We start from the raw sequence: 23,679 nt of genomic DNA, 5'->3' as shown, positions 1-23,679 counted from the left end.
TGCTATTGTTCAGGAGGCTACATATATAGATAGTATAGACCTCTGCTGTACAAAGGAAAGGAATCATGAGAAAAGCAAGGCGAAACCTCTGAACAGCACTTAGATCTACTGTAAGATAAATATACCCTTCTCATACGTTTTTTGAATTATGAACTTTTCCAGGATAGTATGAATTAACTCAGAATTAACTCAATTTTTTCTACTTCCTTTTGCATCTGTCTGCTGAATTGATATCGTTAAATTCATCAGAGCAAATGATTTTTTTAAAGTCTCTAATTCACGTGGCACATCCCTGGAAGTTCTGACTCTACAGTTCCCTAATAATCATTAAAATAAGCACAAATACCCTTGTAGGGTAGTTCACCTCCCTGAGACATAGTAGTAACAGTAGCATTAAGTTCCCACTTCTTGTTTTATCAGCACATGCTGGGAAAGAGGCTCTGATGTGATTCATCTGCTTGCGCAGTAATTAAATGGAAATTACATTGATGGAAAAAGGGCCACATGCCAATTTCTCTGCCTTGCACTAATTTGCACACAGCCTTATTGACGCAATACAATCCTTTTCTGAATGGGCAACTCACAAGAGAGACAAAATATAATCCTCTCTTTCTTTTCTGCCAAATTGTCATTAAAGATGCTAATGAGATGAGGGGAACTTGTGCATGAACTTGTCATGGAGCCTAGGCTGTGATTACCAATATGTGCTGTATCAACACTTTGGATTCATGTATTAGTTTCAAACATATAGTCCACTTCTTCCAGTCTCTTCCGTGTTTTCACTTTTTAGTAATCCTGTCATGGAATCATAGAATGGCTTAGGTTGGAAGGAACCTCAAAGATCATCCAGCTCCATACCCCCTGGCTGACTGTTCCCCACCAGTCCATGGCCTCGGGCACCTCCAGAGATGGAGCACCCACAGCTCTGGGCAGCAGTGCAGGGCCTCACCACTTCTCTGTGAAAAATTTCCCCAACATTTAACCTTCATCTCCCATCTTTTAGTTGAAACGAGGGGAATGGCTTTAATCACCCCTCTAGTCATGTAAAAGGCGCAGTATTTTGTGGGCAAGACAGAATTGTTGGTAGAATTCGGCTGATTCTCAGTTGTTTCTTGGGTGGTGTGATTTCTGTTCCTGTTGACGTGCTGGCTGCAGGCTCTCTTGTCTGACTGTGTTGGAGATATCGGAATAGACCAGTTGTTACCCTGACCAATTCATTTCCACCTTCTGATCACGTATAATCTTTTGTGATGTGTTTATTTTAGGTAAGTTTTAGGTGTTTTGTTTGTTTTTATAGAAGTCTACTTCCACCCACAATCAGACGCGACAGCTGTAGGAAAAGGTCTTGGTGTTGCTGAGATATGGAAATTGTATGACAGGCTTTTACCATACCTATTTGGCACCCACTGGGATGCAGAAAATAGTAAATGCATATCTGACAACTATTAATATTGATGACTGGTTTTAAGAGGCAGCGGAGCTGCGTCCTCGTGTTTGTTCTGAAAGGTGACTGCTTCTCTTTCTACTGTGTAAATTTTGAGTTTGTTAGGTAAAATCCTGAACCTTTTGTTTATCCCTTTTGATCAGCTTGTCAAAAATGAGGGCAAAGAGAGATTGCTTATCAACACAGCAGCAGATGAAAGTTGTGAGTATGCTTTTACTGTTAAAATCTAAATAGCTGCCTGCATCCCAGATGCACAAATGTGGAACAGGGTTATTTGTTGTGCGTAACATGGCAAGTTGATGTTGAAAAGCACAAACATGAGAAAAACAGCTTCCAAGATGAAGCTTTTTAAATATACCCATTTCACCTTACTTTATCTTCTTTCCATATAGATTCTTTTTCAAGTGTTTCCTAGCCCACACTGTGTTAAATATCTTGGAAGTAACTATTCTACTAGGGTACCTATATCACTCTCTTACATCTGCCGAATCTATGGCAACACTTCATTACGTTTTGCTAGATTATTATGTTAACATGTTATTTTATTATCATAGTTATCACTGGCTTTGATTTGTAATCAACTGCAAGTACATTGTAATAACAGTATAACGATGATAATAGAATAATGTTGCACTTGATTGCAAAGCAAAAACAAGTCTATAAAAAGAAAACAATCACACAACTTCACTAAATATCATTTCTTTAGTTTCCTTTTCTACCTCATGAGACCACTATAATTTTCTGGCTAATAGCATTGTTTCTAATACATCAGTACGCCCACACCTCATTTACCCATATTAAATTAAACTTCAACTTCATGTTACTAGAACTTACGATGGGCCTTACAATTTCTGCAAATCTCAAAAATGAAGGAGTTCAGTTGTTCCCAAATGATGGTCATATGTTAAGTTTCGCTTTGTCTCTGATGTTGCCTGTGTGCAATATGTTCTAACATGCTGAGATGTTGTTATGTGAAACAGGATCACGTCCTGCAGTACTGCTGTCTTTAATCCTTCTCAGGATTGCAAGCAATGTACCTACGTTGAGTCTTAGGGAGGGACGTGAAATCAGGATTAATTGATCATAGAATCATGGAACCGTTTGAGTTGGAAGGGACCCTGAAAGGCCATCTGGTCCAACTCCCTGCACTGAGCAGGGACAGCCACAGCTCCATCAGTGCTCAGAGCCCATCCAGCCTGGCCTTGGGTGTCTGCAGGGATGGGGTATCATCACCTCTCTAGACAACCTGTGCCACTGCCGCCCCACCCTTATTCAAATAACTTTTTCCTTCTATCCAATCTAAATCTCCCCTTATGTAGAAATTATTTACAGTAATAGTAATCTTTAGCATTCTATTTTGTGGTTGCAAGTTGTGCTGTCAAACCCAAGGACTGGGTAGTTGCTTGGACTGAAGGGCTGATTCCAGCTTGTGCCGTGTCAGAAATCCTACAGGAGTGGCAGAAGTTCAGTCTGTTGTCAATATCTTGCTCCTGGGCTGAGGAGAGAGTCAGTCTGCAGGCTTGTGAATATGAGAAAGGAAGAAACATTGCAACACGCCAACATGAAGTCTGCAAGCTGTCTTCTCTCCGAGATTTTATGTAAGGATGTCTTCAATGTGGTTCTGTTTGTAGCTCAATGCAGGCAGGCTCGATTAGATGAGAGCTTTTAAAGTTGGAACTTTCTTCTGGTTACAGAAGTGGAGCAGATCACACCAGGGGGTCTCCTCTTGCATGTCTGTGTCCTGCAGCTGTCGGGGCTGTCTAGGAAAGCTGCTGTGCTGCTGACAGAGAAATGTGCTTTCCAGCAAGCACCACGTTGCTAATATTGCTTCCAGACCTTGTCCTGCTGTGGAAAATGATTTTCCAGGCCTGTAAAAGGAGCCTTCAGTGTTCCTGTGTGCTCACAAAATGGAGAAGCACCAAATTGCTGGTGTCACTGAGCTCTCTGGGTTATACACTTCCAAATCTGGATGTGTAGTTTCTTCAGGCTACTTCAGCCTGCACTTTCAAGGGAAGTGCCTTCATTCCCTCCTGTGGTTGCAGAGCTCGAGCATCCTGCATGGGCAGCTATCAACAAGCTGTGTCCAAGTTAAACTGCTCCTCTGCTCTGCCATGGTGATGTTTCTGGGGCTGGAATAAGTGAGTAGTACAAAAATCATTGGGCTAGCAAATTATTTCAGCGTGAAAGCCACCAAAGATGTTCTATCACTATTCAGGTTCCTACAGCAGAAGTTCTGAAGGGGTGAACTCCAAACTGGTACTTCTCCCACAGTGAAAGGTACATCTGTTCTCATTCAGAAGCAGCCAGGGTGTGGTAGTCAAAAAGGCATTCAGTGGTTAGAGGACAGCAGGTGGCACTCATGGATTTGGAGCAGAACTTTTGGGTTTCCTAGAAAACCCTAGAAATAGTATTGTGCAGTTGTTTCTTTGGAGCATTCCCAAAGCTGCCATTTCTGTCTGTGCAAGAGTAAAGAATCAGACATGGCAATGGGCTTGGAGGAAGTTAAAAAGGGAATGCATTTTGCAAGTGCTCCTGAGATATTTGGAATTGGAAATAGACATCTCTGAGCATGACCAAAATACAGCTTATCTCTTTTGCTTGAAGTGATTTCTTGGCTTTGTCAGTTTTACTGAGCACACTTTACCAAAGACTGCTCGTGCTGGCTTTTAACCTCATCAGGCAAGAAGAATGTGACTCACACTGGCAAGCAGCTCAGCCAGATAATTAACCCACTGTCCCTAATAGCTGTCTTGTGGTTGAGGAAGGTGTGCTGCGCAGTAAGAAGCAGAGCTGATTTACTGGACAGCTTTGATGTTCCTAAATCCATCAAAGCACTTAAGCGCATGCTGAACATTGCATTGGGACTGGAGTGCTGTTAGCATGCCACCACACTCAGCATAGCCAAAATGGTGGCTGTGTCCTGTTCCCATTCTGTAAGCAAACAGGAGGCAAAGCCAGTGGCTGCTTTTGAAATTACACATCTCTCTTTGGCCTCGTGTTATGCCCTGTTCCTTGAAAAGTGTTTCTTTTCTTCCTTATAAGTAACTCAGTATTGAGGATACGGGGAGAAATACTGACCATAATGCAAGGTGTGCCAGATTGAGAAAATACCTGAAAACACCTTATCTGGATAAATTTGTGTCCTTTCACCAGCACCAGAGCTAGTCCAGGTTCCCAAAGTGGGACAGTCTCAAATTATTTTTGGGGGAAGCATTTCATTTCAGAAAGAGTGGTGAGGCACTGGCACGAGTGGAATCACCATCCATGGAGGTGTTCAAGAACAGCAGAGATGTGCCACCGATGAACCTGGTTACTGGGCATGGTGGGGAAGGCTGGGGTTGGACTTGGTGATCTTAGTGGTCTTTTACAGCCTTAATGATTCTATGACTTGGATGTGGGCTGTAGCACAGACACAAGCAAATCCTTTGTGTAGTGTGGCACCATAGCAAAATATCATCTTCTAGGTGCAGATGTTCAAGCGGTGGTCACAAACATTGTGTCACCCTCCTTCTCTTTCTTGGTCAATTCTTTTACCTTCCACTCCCTTAGTGATCATATTATCTGAGAGCCCACCCTCTGCTGAGCATCTGCTGGGACACTTGGGGGCTCACAGTATTGGAATATAGAGCCTGCTCAGAGTATCTGTGACTACATCTGGAGTTTCTCTGTGTGAACACTGTGTCCTTGTGCTTGGCTCTGACCAAATACATGTTTGTTAAGGGACTTAAATAGCTTTCTCCAGATAAACACAAACTAAAAGCTTAAGCTCTGATGTAACCCAACATCCAGTAGTTCAATATGTCAGAGAAACATCCAATTCCACCCTGTTGGTGATGAAATCAGAAGTATTGGCACTGCTGCCCTTGAGATCAGCTATTCGTACAGCCAGGAATCTGGGTTGCATGAGTGTGGTCTGTTCTGTGGACGTGGTGATAATCTCTGAGAACTGTATGGGTTGAGCAGGACGTTCTGTACTTTTCAGGAACGTGGAGGTTTTCGACACGGCTGGTTGTGTGACTCTCAAGATGATACAAACGTCTCTCAATCATTTCTCTACATAAATTTGAGGGAAATAAATTAGCAAAAAGGAGATATGTAGCTTTACACTTGCTGATATGCTATTTTGGTCTAAGGAATACTTCACTTCCTAGATAAGAGAGAGAAGACTAAAATCATTTAAATTCTTTAGTCCCTTGGGAATAATGCAATGCAATAATGTTAAAGCCCTAGCTTTCTATTTTTGTGAAGCCTGTGGCTTCCATGAAACTTTGTAGTGAATATTGGAAAGTCTGCTTGCATAAAATGCTTTAGTAGCAACAGGTTAGTGGTGACTATGGGATAAAGCAACCTTCAGCATAGAATCGTTAAGGTTGGAAGAGACCACTAAGGTCATCAAGCCCAATCATCAACCCATCTCCACCGTATACCACGTCACTTGGCCAGGGGGCAAAGGTTGTTTTTTTCCACAGCCCACAATAGTGTATTTCCCTGCAGTGGGTAAGAGAATCTTGAAAAGATGCAGAATCTACCAGAAAATGTCATCTTTTGGCCATGCCTTCCGGGCTGCTCCTCTCAGATACACCAAGGTAGCCTCAATGAACACATTATAGAGAGCCCATGTTTTGTTGCCATTTTAACAGCTGGGAGTGATGCACGGTGCTGGGATTGAGTTTAGTTCAAACATAATGACTTCCTTCCATTTTTTATTCCCTTACTTTGAGGCTACCAGTAGTTAAAATGAGGCAGTACGTGCCAGAACCCCAGTGTAAGAAATAATCCTGTGATTTTTAAGTTTTGATGAAGCCACCAAACAGCGTTAAGAGAGGCTGTATCTGAACTGGTAAGCATCTTTAGTTCTTATTCTGCACCTCTTGGTTTTGTGTTTTTCTCAATGTGTGCTTTATATATGTTTATGTATATGTATGTAATGCGTATAGATCTATACGTGATTTATATGTATATACTTATTTATATAAAATGTAATCAGGAGCCTTATTCTTCTTTTTCTGATTTTGAAGGGTATTTTCCCCCTTTTATCTGTCACAACAGTGACAGAGCACTGGCCTAACACAATAAATTTCTTCTGAAACCTTTTCCAAATTCGTGTTTACAGCTGGAAAAGAAATGACTGCTGCAGCTCGCTGTGTTTGCCATGAACAATTTTTGAAGTGACAGTGATGAATTTTACATAACTCTTTGCTTTATTGTGATGTAAGCAGGTGTTTTGTCACCCAGCATCATACCAGCTCTGCCCTGAGCATTGCATTGCCTATTCACTGAAGGTATCCTGGGGCAGACTGTGCTATAAAGCAGTCAATATGTACAAACAGTAGCAACTTTTCTAAATGTAAATAGAGTGGGCAAGACCATTTGTAGCGTGGGGTGTGTTTGTGTGTGTTTGCCAAATGGTATCTACTCCAGCTGAGCACAGAGAGCTGTGGAAAGCTCATGAGATCGTTTTGGAGCCTTTGGGGAGGAGGAAGAAGGGGCTCTTGTATCAGCTTCAGTCTATTCTGCAATCCCACAGCCATTTCATCCACAGGTTCAAATGCTTTTTTCGGGTTCAGCTGTTCTCCTACAGCCTGGATTAATTGTTTTACCACTGCACGTGTTTAATGTTGCTCTCATGTGCTGTGTTTTGGATTGTTCAGCCCCCTCCTGCTGCAGTGGCTCTAATTTTGACTCTCGTGCACAATGACCATGACAACGATGTTATGCAACGCTTTTAACCCATATATATAAAACCTCTGACAAAAGCAATTAAATTTAATTGCTGCCATCTTTGTTGATGGAAAGCGCAAAAAAAAAAAATTAAGGGCACTCTCATCTGACAGGAAATTATCTGCAGACAGAGATGGTCTACAACTTTGCCAGAATGCTTTTGATTTTCTGTACTTTGCTGCCAATGTTTAGTGCCATCTCAGCTGTTCGTTGACACACGGGAACTGCATTTTGCTTGTTCAGCTCATTGAAGTGTGGGAGGTAAATAAAAAAACCCACACCATGGGTTTTTACCATGACTCCTGCTTCAATATGAGTCTTTTGACCCATGTTTCCCATGAGATGAGGAACCTTGGCCACTTGGGTTCCATGAGGTGCTCTTCAGCACTGGAAGCTGAAGATAGGATACATAGGATGGGATAACAGGATTCCACGCATTGGTTTTTTATCCTAATCAGAGCCAGAACCTCTGATCTAGAAATAATATCACTGCAATAGACTTCTATATACTTTTCTCTATGAATTTGTCCAGTGGAAACTTCTAGCATCCATAAAATGTCTGGAGGCAAAAAAATCTGCAGTTGGTTCATGCGGTAGGTGAAGAAATATCTCCCTTTGTTCTGGCCTGCTAATTTCCTTCCATCAGGTTTACCAGCCAATGCATTTAATGTTAGACTGATTTCAGTGGCAAAGATTAATTCAAAGCACAAAACTCAGAGTTTCTTCCAAAGAATTTGGGTGTTGCTATCCAGGTGCTTAGCACCGTTTCATTCTTTCCAGAGGCAAATTTAGACTGAGATGCATGCTTTCAATTGGAGATGCATTTACTAAAGCTTAGAAGAGCTGTGGTCCAAGAATTCATTGCACTCAGTGCTCTGCAATTCTAATTATATGGTAATTTCTATCATTTGTGTATGAAATTCTGTGAAATGAGAGAAAATAGAACTAATTAGAGAAATGTTACCTTCTGTAGATAGAGCCGTTTCGAGGATAAGATTGTTTTAAATGTATAACATTGCTTTTTTCAGTCTTTGCATCTTAACTCAGTCACGGGATACGTTCCCTATGTTTTGTACGTTTATTTCAACAGAAATAGCATCAACTTTTTTTTTCCCTTGGCTCAGATCGCTGGCTTCATGCTCTGTGTAGGTGTTTTTCAAACACACACACCATGCTTGGAAGCAACTGTGTTCTGAGATAGGATATTATGTCCTGCCCTTCACATCAAGGTGTAATCATGCATGACAAACTGCCATTCTACACATTTCCAGACATTTTATTATCACAGATCATTTTAAGAAACTTCCTGGGAAGGTAAAACATCTCCTCACTTAACTGCCTTTTCAGCCAGAAGCACAACGGAGTGGCTTGGGATGCAGACTGAAAGGGTCAGCCATTAGGAAGGCTCTCAGATCACCTTTGTCTTTACACACATCCTGACAGCTTATCTGGGTGCTAACTCTGGGCACCACTGCTCTCATCTGTTTGCAGCAATGTGTGAGAAAGGACTTTGCTCCAGGGCAGGTGGTGGTTCATGCTGTGCCAGAGCTGACAGCAGAGCACCTCAGCTCTCCCCATGAGTATAAACACGGCTGCTTTTATTCCTCTAAATTCTTTGGGTATAGTGCCATTGCCCAGTCTGCAGCAACAGCAGAAGTAGTTCCAGTGGGAATCAGCTCTGGGAAGTGTTCAGCTAGCTGAAAGGAAGGAACAGAGGCTATTCATCATCCAACAGCGATGGAAAAGTGGTTGCTGTAGAAACCTTTTCCAGATCTGGTAACTGTCAGGAATCAGAAGGTGCCTGCTGCCGTGGCAGAGCTCCCACACACAGGGCAGCCTGCAGCCTGCTGGGGACACCTGAGGTGTTCTGGCTGCCTGGCTGGAGGGGAGACCCAGCCATCCCATTGGCATCCCTCTGGGCAGAGAGTGCTGCATAGCCACGGTCGCCCCAAATGTGTTTCCCAGTACTGCTCCATCCATCACAGCACATTCCCCAGTGCTTTTCTTCAACTCAGATGCAAAAGCAGCAAGGGGACTGAATGGATTTTAGATTGGGCGGGAAGCAAAAGCTGTGCAAGAGCACCTGTACCACCTGCAGGGGATGAGGCTTGCTCTCCCCTGGAGCATTCATTGAAGTGTGCAGCAGTGCGAGCCTCCTGCTGCTGACAGGGAGCAGAACTGGAATTCAAAGGACATCATTGATAAAACAGCAAATCAGACGTGTATTTACCTAAAGTTCTGAAAATTGCAGATTAATGGCAATGATGTCCTAAGCTCATTGCAACAGAGAACAGGAGGCTTGGAGTGCGATCATAGCTTCATGAAGTCACAATTTAACCAAGCTCAATGGGTGTTTAGAGCAGAGGTGCTTTTTGAAGTGGAGAGGCTCCAGCTGCACAGCACTTAGTTTCCTTTGGTAAGGATCTCTTAAATGCTTGCTGCTTTCATATCCATCCAGTGTCAGTTTCCTATCCATCCAACGTCAGTCCCTCTAGCAGTCGTGGTGCAGAATTGCTGGAAGAGCAAGCGTATCTCCCCAGGCCTGAGCTCTTCTGCTGTGGGTTTTGTGAGTTACTCAGAAGTTCTGTGGATTTCCCAGTGCTAAATGAGCTCTTGTGTTTGAGCTGTTCTGCTCTGCTCCCTGAGAAGTGTTCATCGGCTCCATCAGGACAATTCTTAATCATTACCTCTGCTTCCATTCATCTTATGTTTTTGCATATAAGGTAATATGGGTCTTTCTTTGTCTGAGTCATTTGTTTCAAAATATGCTTTCTGAGCCTGATATTTCCCTCTTTCCATTTGGGCTTGATAACATGAAGTAGCAACTTTCTTACTGTAACAGTGGTTCTGTAGTGTGACGTCGCTGGTCCTTGGGGTAGACTTCAAGATTGCTTTAGATATCTGTGTTCTGAATGAAGATACAAGAATATCTCATTATGCAACTATTATGAAATCTCTCATGTTTCCAGCTGCTGTAGATACTGTTGATTTATTTTGCTATGTGTGCTAGAAGCCCAGTGCTTGGCAAGGATGCACAACTGATCTCACGCAATCCATTCTGGGCATTAGCACACAGGAGTATCGTCCAAAAATCAATTTTCTCTGAGCTTTAATTGAAATACCAGTGCCTCCTGAGGATCTCTCTGGGTCACTTTTATTCTCAAGCCGTGCTTCAGCCCTGAGTAAACTAATTCACAAACGCAGGCTCCCAAATCAGCTGTGTGCCAGCTGCTGTCGGACGTGGCTGTCAGTGCTCTCTATTGGTCTGCTTGTTCCTCCAAACAGTACCACTCAGTTCTACCCCCAAAGCAATTTTTTAGCTTTAGCCACTCAATCCCAGCTGCTACGTGAGGCAGCAAGTATTGCTCTGTTTTTAAGGGAAACCAGCTGGGGAGAATGTTTAAGAGAAGTAGCAAACGTTGGCTGGTGGTTGGACTGTCAGTAGGAGAGCTGTTGGCTACCTGTCTCCTGGGAAGACAGAAACTAAGAAGTAGAATCGATCTGATTAAAGCTCATATCACCCAGCACTATGTAATCCATTGAAAAACTGTGATTAACCAATGATAATTAAATGGAGTATTGGTAGAACGTGTGGGGAAAAGTGCAAAAGGGGACGGCAGTGGGAATGGTCACCTGGAGGCGTTGCCCAATTAATGTCTCTTCATGTTTAACTACTGCCACAGTGAGTCTTGGAAAACAGCTGTGTGGAACTGGCTGTGGGTTTGTGGAGCTGGCGGGATGCCCCCAGAGGGGTTTCCTTGTCTGCTCCTTGTGCACATACCTCTTTCTGGTACTGTAGAGTGAAAATACCCAAAAGCTCTCGGAAATGATGGCCTAGCTTCCCAAATTATTTCCTTTTCTTTTTTTCCTTTCATTTCTTTTCTCTCTATGTTTCAGATTATGCTTGGCCTTTGCCTAAACAGTTGTGCCCTATATGGATTTCCCTAGATGTGCTCTTTTCAACTGCATCTATAATGCATCTCTGTGCCATCTCTCTTGATCGGTATGTAGCAATACGCAATCCCATTGAGCACAGCCGCTTCAATTCCCGCACCAAGGCTATTATGAAAATTGCTGCAGTTTGGACCATATCCATAGGTAAGCAATGCGGCTCACGATCTTAACTGTGTCTTAATGAATAACAGTCTTCCTCCGATTTTCCTTTAGGATTTTTAAGGGGTACTCAAATTAATTTACCTGGCCTGCATGACTGAATATTACAGATGATGACTATGAAATAGAAATCTTTCGTTGTGGTTGGTGGGTGCCAAAAGTAAGTGGTCGTTTTCCAGAATCCCACCACTTCTCATGCAGAAGCATTGCTGCTGTGTGCATATCAATATGCCAATAACAAGGGCAACACAGACGAATGGAACTGTAACACTGCAGTGTAAACAAAGCAGAAAATAGCATTAGCAAAGAATCTGAACATAAAACCCGGCCAACACAAATGAGGTCTGCGCTGCTGTTGCCGCAGTTAAACTTCTTGCAGTTTAAGTAAGGCAGTGTGGATCTGAAGGCAGCTAACTGCCAGGTATTTATTGCCTCTGGTGCAGGCTTTATAGCCTGTATTACATTCCACTGCATCCAGATTGTTGCTGGGGCTGAGCTAGAGAGTTGGAAGTCGTAGTGAATGAGGAGCAGGCATAAAAGATGACAATTTTGTGTTACCTTGATAAGACAAAAAAGAAGTGGTAAATAAAGCAGCAGTAAAATAGATAAGAAAAGAAAAAATGATAGCAAGATGATGGTAGTATTTTTTATTATGCAAAGAAAAACATTTGGGGTAGAATTATTTCTATGCGGTCTAGAAAAGAGACATTTGGGGCAAGGTGAGAAAGGTTGGATGACCTCTTCCTTCTGTTGCATTGCCTTTTCTTTTTTTTTTTTTTTTTTTTTGCTTGAGTAAAAAGCAGTCTGACAAGTATTTAATGTTTACCTTTCCTTTCCTAAAGCAGTTGTCAGTTCCTGAGTGGTATTTCGAGGAAAACAATGCTTCAGGTGCTTGAACTTCTCCTGGTTTTTACTTTCCAGTTGTAGTGTGATCCTTGATGTCTGGGTGCTGCAGGGTCTGCTTCTGAAGAAGCTTGTCAAGGAAAATGCTGATGGAAACGAGGAAAAAAAGAGAGGAAATACACCTTCTCTCTTCATCAGTGTAACAGGAACATGTTAGGAACACGTTTTCATGTGGTACAGGCCTGCTGTATGTGTAACGTAACCCGCAGTGAAATTGCATTGGATTTAATAAATTTGTTCTGGGATAGGAAAGAAAGGTGCTGAATTCAGTGCATGAGCGTTTGCATGCAGACAGCTTCCCCTGCAGGACCCTCAGGCAAAGCCAGCTCTGAGCCCATGCAGCATTTTGCACTGGAGCTCCAAGAGAGCAGCCAGCAGCCAGCAGGGCCCTTCATCTGTCAGCAGCATCAAGCAGCACATTGCAGAAGCCCACGGATGAGACCATTCTGCTCCCACTTCTGGAGCAAACTTGCACATTTTTGCCTGCATGCTGCACATGTATCCTTGGTAAGCTTGCTGCTGAACGTGGGCGCCTGCACAAGGCACTTTGAGGGCTGAGCTGTGGTTTGGATGGTGGGTCCAAATGAAATCAGATGAAGAATACTTTGTGTGTAGTTCACTGAGTAAGCAGACTGGCACACAGCTCTGGGGCCTGAGCAAATAGATGGAAAGCAGGTGTAGGGCTGCTTCTTCCTGGAGTTGTGAGGGTGGGGATGGCTCAGGATGATGGAAATCAGGAGCACTGCAGGCTCTACTGTTCTCTGAGGGCAAAAGTACTGAACTGGGAAAGGTAAGGTGATTTTGTTCTGTTGTGGAGTTGAATTGCTTCACTGCTGCCTAGATGTCTTGTGTGATGTTGAGCACTCTGCATTCACAAAAGGATGTGAAAGGAGCTTGGAAAGGAGCTGGAAGGGCACTTTTCTTTTGCCAACGCATGGCTTCTGAGCCATCAGTGAGACACTGGGTGCTGATTTAATCCCCAGCATCCAAAGGCTTTTAGGAAGAAGCTGTGAGCAATCTCTCAGCAGATGTTTGCATTGTCTGGATTCTGGTGATGTTTTGCTCATCCCTTTTGCTGTAGATACAGCTGATCCATGGAAGTCTTTCCTTGCATGCCTTTTTGTGAAGATGGAGTCAGAATCAATAATTCTGTTCAGGGTGTGGAGCAGCAGGGCACTGAAATGCTGCTGGTTTTCCGCCCTCCCCAATTCATGTGATAGCATTTATCTATCTACTCAGACTTTCTCAATGAGGTTGTATTAGCAGGGAAAGAAAAGCACTCTTGGTACGTCTCTAGCTTATTTAGCATAACTATTTTTACTTCATAAACCAATGCAGAATTGTGACAGACAAAGGAATCAACTGAACATGAAATGAAAGAGAAGAACCCGCCTCAGGTTTGTTACCCACCAGTTCCACCCCACCAGTCACTTGTTAAGACCTGATGAAAACACGCCATTCTCAGGAGGTTGAAATGGGTTGAGCAAATTCACCCCCCTTCAGTGTCAGTATCACAAAATAATCTGTGCATCACAGCAGGAAATCAAGTAACAGTTCCTAAATAGAACAAAGTTCGGACCAGTCAGTTTGTATTTCCCAAATTCTGCTTCAGCTGGACCAAAGAAGCTTTTAAATATATCCCAAGTAAAGAATCCTGAATTCCGTTCCCCGATCAGAATTTAAAATCAGAAGGCAAAAGCATGGCGTCTCTCTGAATAGAGGAGTTCTGCATTCCATTTTCCTGAAATATTAATGCTGGCAGCAAAATATATGATAGAGGTTCTTTGATCACTGAGCTATGAATTTGGCAGGTTGCACAAGGCGAAACTCATGGCTGGGTTTTGAAGCAGAGGAACACGAGAGGTCCTCCCGTCTGTTGGCAATTGCTTTGCAAATGGATCTGTTCCAATGTCCTCTTTGTTCTGCATCTAAAGTGCATCACAGTCAGCTGCCCTGTGTCTGAGCAAACAGAACCAAAGCGACATTCTGTGTCTGGGTGGAGAAAAGTGGGTGCTGTGGAGTGCTGGGCTGAGTGCCTTGTGAGCAGGGCTTTTGTGACAGCGCTCTGCAGAAGCTGCAAATAGAAATGTAGGCAACAGAAATGGCCACACAATTGAAAGTGAAAATAAACTATGGCGATGAGCTTGCTGGCAGAGTTGGGATGTTTCCTGGCTTCGGGCTTTGCATTGTTGCAGGTGGAAAGGTTTACACTAAAAGGTGTACCTGACTCTCTTATCCTGCCCTGAGAAAGGTGACTTTGGGCCATTTTTCCTGTTAGATTAAAGAGAGAGAGGAGATCTCCATGCAACATTCAGAAGGGGCAGTGAGGCAGCCAGACTCTACATGCACAGCTCATGATAGAGGGAAAAGCATTAAAGCACCATCAAAGATGCAGGCTGTGCAGCCTCCTTCATACATGTCATCCTAACAGTGTCCTTACGGGGCTTTCAGCTCTCAGCTGAGCCTCTCCTTGTCTCACTTGATGGAACATTTTTAGAGTGGCATTGCTGGTATTAAAAGGAGTTGTATTTTTCTTACAGGCTAAAGACAGATATTGCATGGAAATGATGGCTGAGGCTGCTAGGAGCTGCCATTCAGCTGTTCTTGGGGATGAGATCGCACACCCATGTGTTTGTTTGCAGACTTCAGGCCCCAGATAGCAAACAAAGCTTTGGACACGTTTCATGGAAAAGTTGGCCAAAACACCACTAATGAGGGAGTCAACCAATGGAGAGTCTAATGCACTCCTAGGATTTTGCTGAGGCCTTTCTTACTAAGCAGGATTGTTCTATTTGTGGCCTATCCCTTGGTCATCACCTTGCTTTATGGCTTAGAATGCAGCACTAAGGCTTCTTCTGCCTTCGTTTCCCATCTGTTTAAATTGCCTACAAGGTTGTTTTCTCTGAAGCCATTCTGCCTGAGCTGCTGTAGCTTGATTCCCAAGAGAGCATCAATCTCTCTGGCACATCAGCAGCAGTTATTGGGGTGATGAAGACCATAGCAGTTGAAAAGCTGAGTTTGTAGCAAGGGAGCTGCCTTGGCATTTCTTTATGGGCGCTGAACTTAGTTTATTTTGACATCAAACGCCAGTGAAATATTTTACCATAGAGAGCAGCAGGTGGTGACAGTCTGTGTTTTGTGCAGAAGATGGATTGACCATCCTAGCAGATGCACTCCTGGGCGAAAGGGAGATACTGCTGTGTCCTACTTGAGGTTGCTGCTCCTGGGCATGAGGTCAGGAATTGCTGTGTGATTTTTGCGAAGCAAGAGGACTAACTTAGCAAAATAGAGGGGCAGGTGGGAAAGTCATTTATTTCTTTTGTCTTCTACTGGCATTTACTAGTTTTCCTTCTGGGCTTGGGTTGTTCAGCGCTCTTACAAGGTTTAAGTAAAGGTCAGCAGCTTGCTCAGGCACAGGCAGTAATTGCGTTCCTCTGTTTGCAGTTGTGCTCTTTGCAGGCAGGGAGATCCTTCAAAGTTCTGCCCTCTTTTATCTTTGCCTTTAAACCAACACAGGGCTGGCACCGTTGTTCTGTTAGAACACTTTGATAAAATCAGGCCTAATCCATCCCTGAAGGTGCGTGGTTGCTGCATTAGCACATGAAATGCACTGCAATTAGTCTGCTGACATATGGGGAATATGGAATTTGTATGTTTTTGAATGCTTCAAAAGATGACATCCTTCAATTTGCCGCTGAAGAGCTTGCTTCCTGAAAACCAGTGCCTTTTCTTTCTTAATGCAAGTCAAGAGGCTGCTGTCTGCTGGGGTTTGTGCTGCTCACTGTCTGTTAGTTATTATTAGAGAAGCATGCAGGCATTTTGCAAGACACTTCTGTTAAGAAACCAAACAGAATTATTTTAGTGTTCTTTTTTTCTGAGAGTCTTTGGAGAGTCCGTTCTTTAATACTAATGCAAGGTTACAGCAGCTGCTAACATTTAGGTCAACCTACTAATAAGTATGAGGGCAAAGAAATGGACTTAAACAGGCAGCATTTAGCATGGACAGCAGTGTTCTTGCCTTTGCAGCATAGGCAGCTGTTGTGACAGCCATAGGCTGTATGCCTGGCACACATCTCTTTCTCTTTGTTTCACCTGCAGTCCAGACCTGGGGCCCTCAGTACAAGAAAGATGCAGAGCTCTCGGAATGAGTCCAGAGGAGGGCCACTAAGATGATCAGAGGGCTGGAGCACCTCTCCTGTGAAAGAGGGAACTGGGCTTGTTTAGCTTGGAGAAGAGAAGGCTCTGGGCAGACCTCATTGTGGCCTTCCAGTACTTGAAGGGAATGTATAAACAGGAGAGGGAATAGCTGCTTACGAGAGTGGATGGTGATGGGACAAGGGGGAATGGTTTTAAACTGAGACAGGGAGGCTTAGGTTAGATCTTAGGAGGAAGTTTTTCACAGAGGATGATGAGGCACTGGCACAGGTTGCCCAAGGAGGCTGTGGATGCCCCATCTCTGAAGGCATTCAAGGCCAGGCTGGATGTGGCTCTGGGCAGCCTGGTCTGCTGGTTAGTGACCTGCACACAGCAGGGGTTGGAATTGGATGAGCATTGTGCTCCTTTTCAACCTGGGCGATTCTATGATATTCTATGATATCTTTTCATCGTGTGCAAATGCCAGGAGGGTGATGGTGAGGGCCAAAGCCCACCTGCGTTAGCAGAGCCCTCGCCATAGTTCACAGCAGGCTTTGGATCCAGTTCTGACACCAGAAGGGCTCCCAGCACCCCCAGCTACGAGCAGAAAAACATGACTCCACTTGTGTTCAACGCTGAGAATCCCACATGTGGAAAGGCAAAGTAAACAGCAGGCTTATGTTTCCTTTACTGAGATTGTTATCCCTGAAGGAAATCAAATCTCTTCTCATACAAGAATGTTGTGAAACAGAATGAGAATTATTTCCTTTCTTAGCGGAAAAAAGCCATGAAAAACTCCACCTTTCCAGTAATCTCTATCAGTCTCATAGGCTTTCATGAAAGAAAACAAGTTACTGAACACAAACACAGTATTGTTTTTCATTTACTCCTACATTTCGTGACTGTCAGTTGTACATTCGGATTTTTTTACCTGGCTTTTTCTGGAGCACGTTGAGGAAATGTTTTACAAAGCCATATTGGTAATCATTTGGGTTTCGTTTTATTAATTGTGAATCTGTGGAGAGCATCTGTTACTCTGTGTCTGCAGCATTGTCTTGGCCCTGTTTGATGAGCTGCTCTGCTGGCTTGAGAACAGCTCTGATGATGACAAGAAGCAGCAATGGTAGAACAGCTGTAAGGATGGTGACGAGTGTGCCAGCTTGGTGCAAGGATGAGGTCTGGGGAACGTTCTGCAGCAGGGCTCGGAGCTGAGCAGTGGTTGGCTCAGCCCCTGTGCTGGTGGAGTGAGGTTGGCTGCCCTCTGAGCAGATGATCTCTGTTCTTAAACTGTGAACGGTGGCAGCTACAGCATTAGTACTGTGGGTGATTCGGGTCAAGAGGAGTATAATGCCTTCTCTGTGCTCGTTCCAACAGCTGAATTGAAACAAGGCAGGGACTCCTGCTTACCTTCGTTCAGATGCCACAGGGATGCTTACTGGTATACGCAGCACATGGTGATCGGGGTAAGCTATTAAAACCAAGGTCAGGCTGTGAGCTGTGGCTGCAAGGAGAGATTTGTGTATTTGGGATTGTGGCAGCTGTGATGTTGTAGAAACCCTCCCACAGAAGGAAACCTCTCTGGGGTATCTGAGACCTTCACAGCCCTTTGCCTCTCTCTGCTGGGGGTGTAGAGTTGCTCCCATTGCCCAACTGACTCGGTTCCCCCTGGGGATAGATTGTGGGGTGAATCAGTGATAAGGCTCATATTAAAGAGTTCAATTTATGAAGCCATGATTAAAACATGTACCTGCTGTAACGAAATGAGCTGCAAAGGAGAAGTGTGAGGCATTTGAGATGAGATGAATGCTGCCTGTTCATCAGTAGTGCTGTAGGATAGCCGGCAGCTGAATGAATACAAGTTGGCAAGCTCCTTGGAGGGCATCTTTCTTCCTCCTGCTGCTTAATAATGGGATTTTCCTGGATAGGAGGAAGGAGCAAGCAAAGGCCTGGTGATCACTCTTTTCTGTGCTTTCTCTATTTTAAATCCCACTTTGTTATGAAGGAGGTGGCAGGCATTTTCCCATTACCGCTGCTACCTCCTTGTTCCCTGTGGTCACTGCTGGGGAATCTCATGCTCACGCAGAGATTTAGAATGCCATCAGCACTCCTGACTTGTATATATACTCATCATACCCCAGAACTAGATCATTCTTCCTGAACGTACTTTGTGTGTGACCATGAGGTGAAACCTCATCTCATTTCCTTTGATGAAAGCAGTAACACTAAATTCCATGATGAATACTTCATGAATAAGCCTGTATTCCTTTCTGTGGTTTGTTTCAAGGGATGTGTGTTTTACAAGACTGTAAAGTATAAAGCTACCCATGTAAATACAATCCCAGCATAATGTCATTGATTTAAATCAGATTTTTTCTTTGTGCAAAGGCTGTTTGGTCCACCTCCCACCGTTTTTGGGATGTCTGGTATTTGATGGAGCCAAAGCATCGGAAAGAGGCACTTAACAATAAAGAGTCAGTGTCATGATTGGCTGAAGGTTATTTCAGTTACAGACTTGGTACAGGCAAGTTAAAAGATATGTTAGAGAGGAAGCAAGTACCTTGCTAAGGGTAAGCTGATAAGCATTAGTGGGATTATCACTTGGGTTAAGGAGTGCATGCTGTAATCACAGGAGGCATTTATATTCATTACTTTTCGAGAAGAAATTCCTTCACTGACTTACTGGCAAATGGTAATTATATGGTAATGACAGATTGCAGATGTATTCTTCAGAATCTTGGAAAACACTTAGCTGGAATGGGAAAAATGCCCTGGTTAATATCTTTAGCATGTTACTCTCTCTCTCTTTAGAAATTCAGACTCTCAGAGGAATAGCTCTAAGACATGTGCTGCTCACAGCTATCCAAAAAAAGCCATTCAGACACAGCAGTGACCTCAACATCAGTTATTGCTGGGGAGAAGGAAGAGCATGGCCAGCCCTACAGATATGTGTAGAAGGAGAGCCCATGGCCAGGCAGGAGCTGTGGGAGAAGCAATGGGGGAACAAGAGTTATTCTGCTGCTCCTTTCTGCTCATTCTGAGCCATGATGATCTAGCTAGATCTGGCCCACCATGTCTCTTCTGACATGTATATAGGTAAAGAGATTCCAAAACATTTTGTTGTTGCTTCTGGCTATGTGTAGACAGATTTCCTTGGAAGGCTTCAAGTCTCTTCTGGTGTGGGACTGTGATCCCACGTGCCAAAGAGTTCAGCAGCATGGACACAGCTGTCTGCAGAGACCCTCTGGGCAGGACTCCTGCTGCTGCTCCAGGTCTGCCTGATGTCCTGAAATCCAGGACAAACCAGCTGCGCCTTTAGTAGGAATTTGAAGTAGGGTTGCTTGTGGTGCTTATCAGTTTCATGCTGTTCGTGGATGAATGCCTGGGCAGGCAGGGCATGCAGGGATCACTCTCTGCTTGCACCCCAATAAGAACCCAGAAAGCTGGGAGCTTTTCTTTCAGATGTCCATGTTGTCGTGGTAAAAGTAGCCATTTTTCTATCAGGATTATTTTAATGTCTTAACCAAACGTGTTTCCAATTCTTCATTCTTTTGCCTTTTGATCATTTTCTTTTGTAATATTCACTAATATCTACTCTGCGCCCGTGATTTCAAAAGGCCCCAGAGCAGCGTCCGGCTGTGACACAGCAATGGAATGACTGTCATTTCTACACCAACGAAGACTAGAAAAAGCGCTTGACAGAGCAGTTGTGTTGGTTTTGCTGTGTTGCTGTGGAGCACAGCGAAGTTGTAATGGCTCCCAGTGAAGGGTGCTCACGCCCTGGAGCTGCACTCTGTGGAGTGTTGTTACATGAGGCTTTACCTTCCACGTGGAAGTAATAACTTCTCTTTCAGGCAGTCTTAGGCAGTGGGCTAAATGCATGCAGGATGTGCACCTTCTCTGCTCCCTCTTTGGAGCCCTGTCTGTCCTGTTAACCATCTCTTTTTCGTTCTTGTTCTTCTAGGGATATCTATGCCCATTCCAGTCATTGGTTTGCAGGATGACTCCAGAGTGTTCATCAATGGGACCTGCGTCCTCAATGATGAGAACTTTGTCCTCATTGGGTCTTTCATGGCGTTCTTCATCCCTCTCATCATCATGGTGATCACATATTGCCTGACCGTCCAGGTGCTGCAGAGACAGGCCACAGTGTTCATGTGTGGAGAGGTGCCCAAGCAGAGGAGAAGCAGCGTGAACTGCCTCAAGAAAGAAAACAACACAGAGCACATTTCGATGCTTCACAACCACGAAGGGGCATCGCATTTGAACTCTCCTGTGAGTAAGGAGGCAGTGCTTTTTCGGAAAGGAACTATGCAGTCCATCAACAATGAGCGAAGAGCCTCCAAGGTCCTGGGCATCGTTTTCTTTTTGTTTCTCATCATGTGGTGCCCATTCTTCATCACTAACGTCATGTCCGTCCTTTGCAAGGAAGCCTGCGATAAAGACCTCTTGAGCGAGCTCCTCGACGTGTTTGTTTGGGTGGGGTATGTTTGCTCAGGGGTTAATCCCCTCGTATACACACTCTTCAATAAAACCTACCGCAGGGCTTTCTCCAGTTATATCCGCTGCCAATACAAGACCAGCAAAAAATCAGCACTGCGACAGAATCAGTGCCTGAATGTTGCTTCAACAGCTTTATATGGGAAAGATCTGACTTTAACTAGTTATCGAAATGGCAATGAGCTCAACAGCATGGAACTAGATGAAGCTGAGGAGGGCCTTGAAATGCAACCAGGGACCTCAGAGCTCTCCATAAACAGCTGTAATGTTGTGAGCGAAAGAGTGAGCTGTGTGTAAAGGTGGCTCACACACCTTCGACTACGGGCCATCTGTGGCCAAAACACATTGTATAAAAATGTAAGCGTTGGTCAATGGACGATGTAAATACTGCATTCTGAACAAAGATTTTTTTTAAGGAGAAAAAAAAAAGAGATTTGTCTTTCCAGTCCAGTACTTAAAATCATATATATTAATATACTGCAGTGAAGTTTAAGGTTCTATATTTACTGTTAATACTAGATCAGATCTAGTTACTTTGCATATGTCATGGACAAAATGTTTGAATTCTTCTTCCAGTGCATGAACAAAAATGCTGAATATTTATCTCAGGTGGCATTTGCTGGAGTCCAGAATGGCACGTTAATAGTTATATATCAAATACATGCTATTAGACTTGGTCAGTATAACTTTCTTTTTCAAGTTGACAGTAAATATATACTTTAAATCCTCACCCCTATTTGTGCCGTGTAAAGAGTGTACAGAAACCTGGCAGAGACAGCACGAGAGCTGTAGGCAGCTGGCCAGGTGTGTCGTGGTAAGAGTCGTGGCTCGCTTGCATCCTGGGGCAACATTTCACTTCTAGGGACCATCCTGCTGCTTCCTCTCCATTCACCAGTTTGATCCTAGGTTGGGAATGTGTTTCTGGTGTGGTGTTGGGATCGCTTGCAAACTTGGAGGGGAAGCATGGGAAAGAGAGCCAACTTGTTATCTGCTTTATCTGCTTTGACCATTTTAAAAATGGAGGGTGTCAGATTTGTAAAATGCCCTCTCTTGTTCTTGTAGACTCCCATATACTCCAGGATTGGGGAAGCAGTACTCAGAATGGCTGGCACTGCCTTCAGAGGACCGTTTGGATGATCAGGTCATTGGTTGACCTGGAGAGGAGAGCTCTGGCTTTGTGAGAGCTCACCTTCTCCATCCCCTCACTTCTTTAGTTGTTAGCTTGTTTTGCATTTATTTTTCCAGAGACAGGGATGTGCAGTGCTGGGGGTAAAACAATGCATTGGATGTAGAGCAAAATGTGCCGTGCTCTCAGCACAGGTTGGGAGGAGGCTGCGGGATGAGGGATGCTCTTCCCCAGGGGATGCTCAGGAGAGAGGCATAAATGAGGATCCCTTTTTTCCCCAGACTTGGGAGGGGTGTGCAGAGCTGGACAGGGTGTGTGGCTGGAACGGTTTGCTATAGTTTAATAACGAACTATGATCAGGGACAGAAAGGAAGCAGACAAGGAATTACAACTTGGAACACGTCTGTATGGAAGATTAATCTGGATTATCTGTTCAGTTTGATTTACTCAATTTCACTCCCAAAGTAAATGATCCTATATCATGTTAAAGCCACTTATATCTTAATGAAAACATCCACATCATGTTTTAATGCAATTGAAGTAATCTGCTTTTAATTCACACCATAAGCAATTGGAATTAATTCCTCTCTGTGCTGTGTAGACAAACCCTGAAAGGCACCAACACGTCCTTCTGGCACAGTGCCTGTGGGCGATGCCACTTGTGCAGTTTGCCTTGTGCAGGGTGCTGTGCGATGCCAGATCTAACCCGTAATGTTTTTACATCTTCATTAACTAACACACAAATGCTGCAGTCATCCATCTAACGTGGATGTATTTAGCACTGCTAACAGCCTCTGCCCATGCAATTCCTCAGAACAAGAAGCGTACATGAGGCAGGGATAAGTTGCATTTTACTGATGTGAACTGCTTGCACTCTAAGCTTGCTGTGCTCATCCCCTCCAGAACCCAAGTGAAGGAGAAACACAACATTCTGAAAGCACACTGGTGCAGTGTAGCGCTGTTGCTTTGCTGTGCACAGCAATACCTGGCTGAGGCAGGTTGCATCTGCTGCTGGTTTATGTCTAGCTTGATTCAGTGAAGCTGGTGGCCCTCTCTTGTCCTTCATTCTGTCCTGTGCAAAATCCATAGTACTTCCATGCAGGCAGGCGAGGTATCCGAGCAAGGTGCATGGTGTGTGTGCTGATCTGCTGATGATGGTGCTGGTTGAATGCTTGAGAATGCACCCTGCCTGTCCAGAAAGGTCTGTAACCCACAGGAAAAGCACTGTCCAGAGACACAGACTTGTGCCTTCGATGACTGCCCTTTGTTCTGTGTCAGATGTGGATATCTCAAGTGGTACAGAAAAATCACAAAGATCGCATTGCTTTCAAAATTCTACTTTTATTATTTTCCTTGGGTGAATTCACAGCTCATCTTTTACAGCCATGTATTTGTCTGTGTGTATATATGTGCGTGTACATATATATATGCATGTATGGATAGAAGTCAACCAGACATGGAAAGCATTTAGCAATAAGTTGAATTTCAGTAGCTTCTAGCACTCGTGTGATTAGCTCATTGGCCACAGCATCCTCCAACTTGTACCACACAAAGGTGTTCTCTTTGCATAGGAGCCTTCACGTCTTACCTCTGCCAGTTCTGTTGTATGGGCAAAAAAGGGCACCTGCTCTGTTGGATGTAAATAACAAGACCTGAACTGAGAATTTACAGAGTTTTTATAAATGTTTTTAAAATAATTCAGCACTGGGACTGTAAATATGTCGAGCGTTGCTACACAGCT

At 43.9% G+C, this 23,679-nt stretch overlaps 1 protein-coding gene across 1 annotated transcript in view; it reads left to right on the top strand.

The window, feature by feature from the left end:
- HTR2C (5-hydroxytryptamine receptor 2C) overlaps positions 1 to 21,109 on the top strand; it is a gene marked incomplete at both ends in the record, with an annotated part of 30,854 nt that extends 9,745 nt beyond the window's left edge. The window contains 2 exons of the mRNA XM_079541753.1: positions 11,063 to 11,263; positions 20,277 to 21,109. Coding sequence (XP_079397879.1) covers positions 11,063 to 11,263; positions 20,277 to 21,109 — 1,034 coding nt within the window. The remainder of the gene's footprint in view (positions 1 to 11,062; positions 11,264 to 20,276) is intronic.
- Positions 21,110 to 23,679: the final 2,570 nt, after the last annotated feature.

The sequence above is a fragment of the Tetrao urogallus genome (assembly GCF_951394365.1).
Source record: "Tetrao urogallus genome assembly, chromosome: 13".
NCBI classification, from domain to species: Eukaryota; Metazoa; Chordata; class Aves; order Galliformes; family Phasianidae; genus Tetrao; species Tetrao urogallus.
This window is presented reverse-complemented; position numbering and strand designations above follow the sequence as displayed.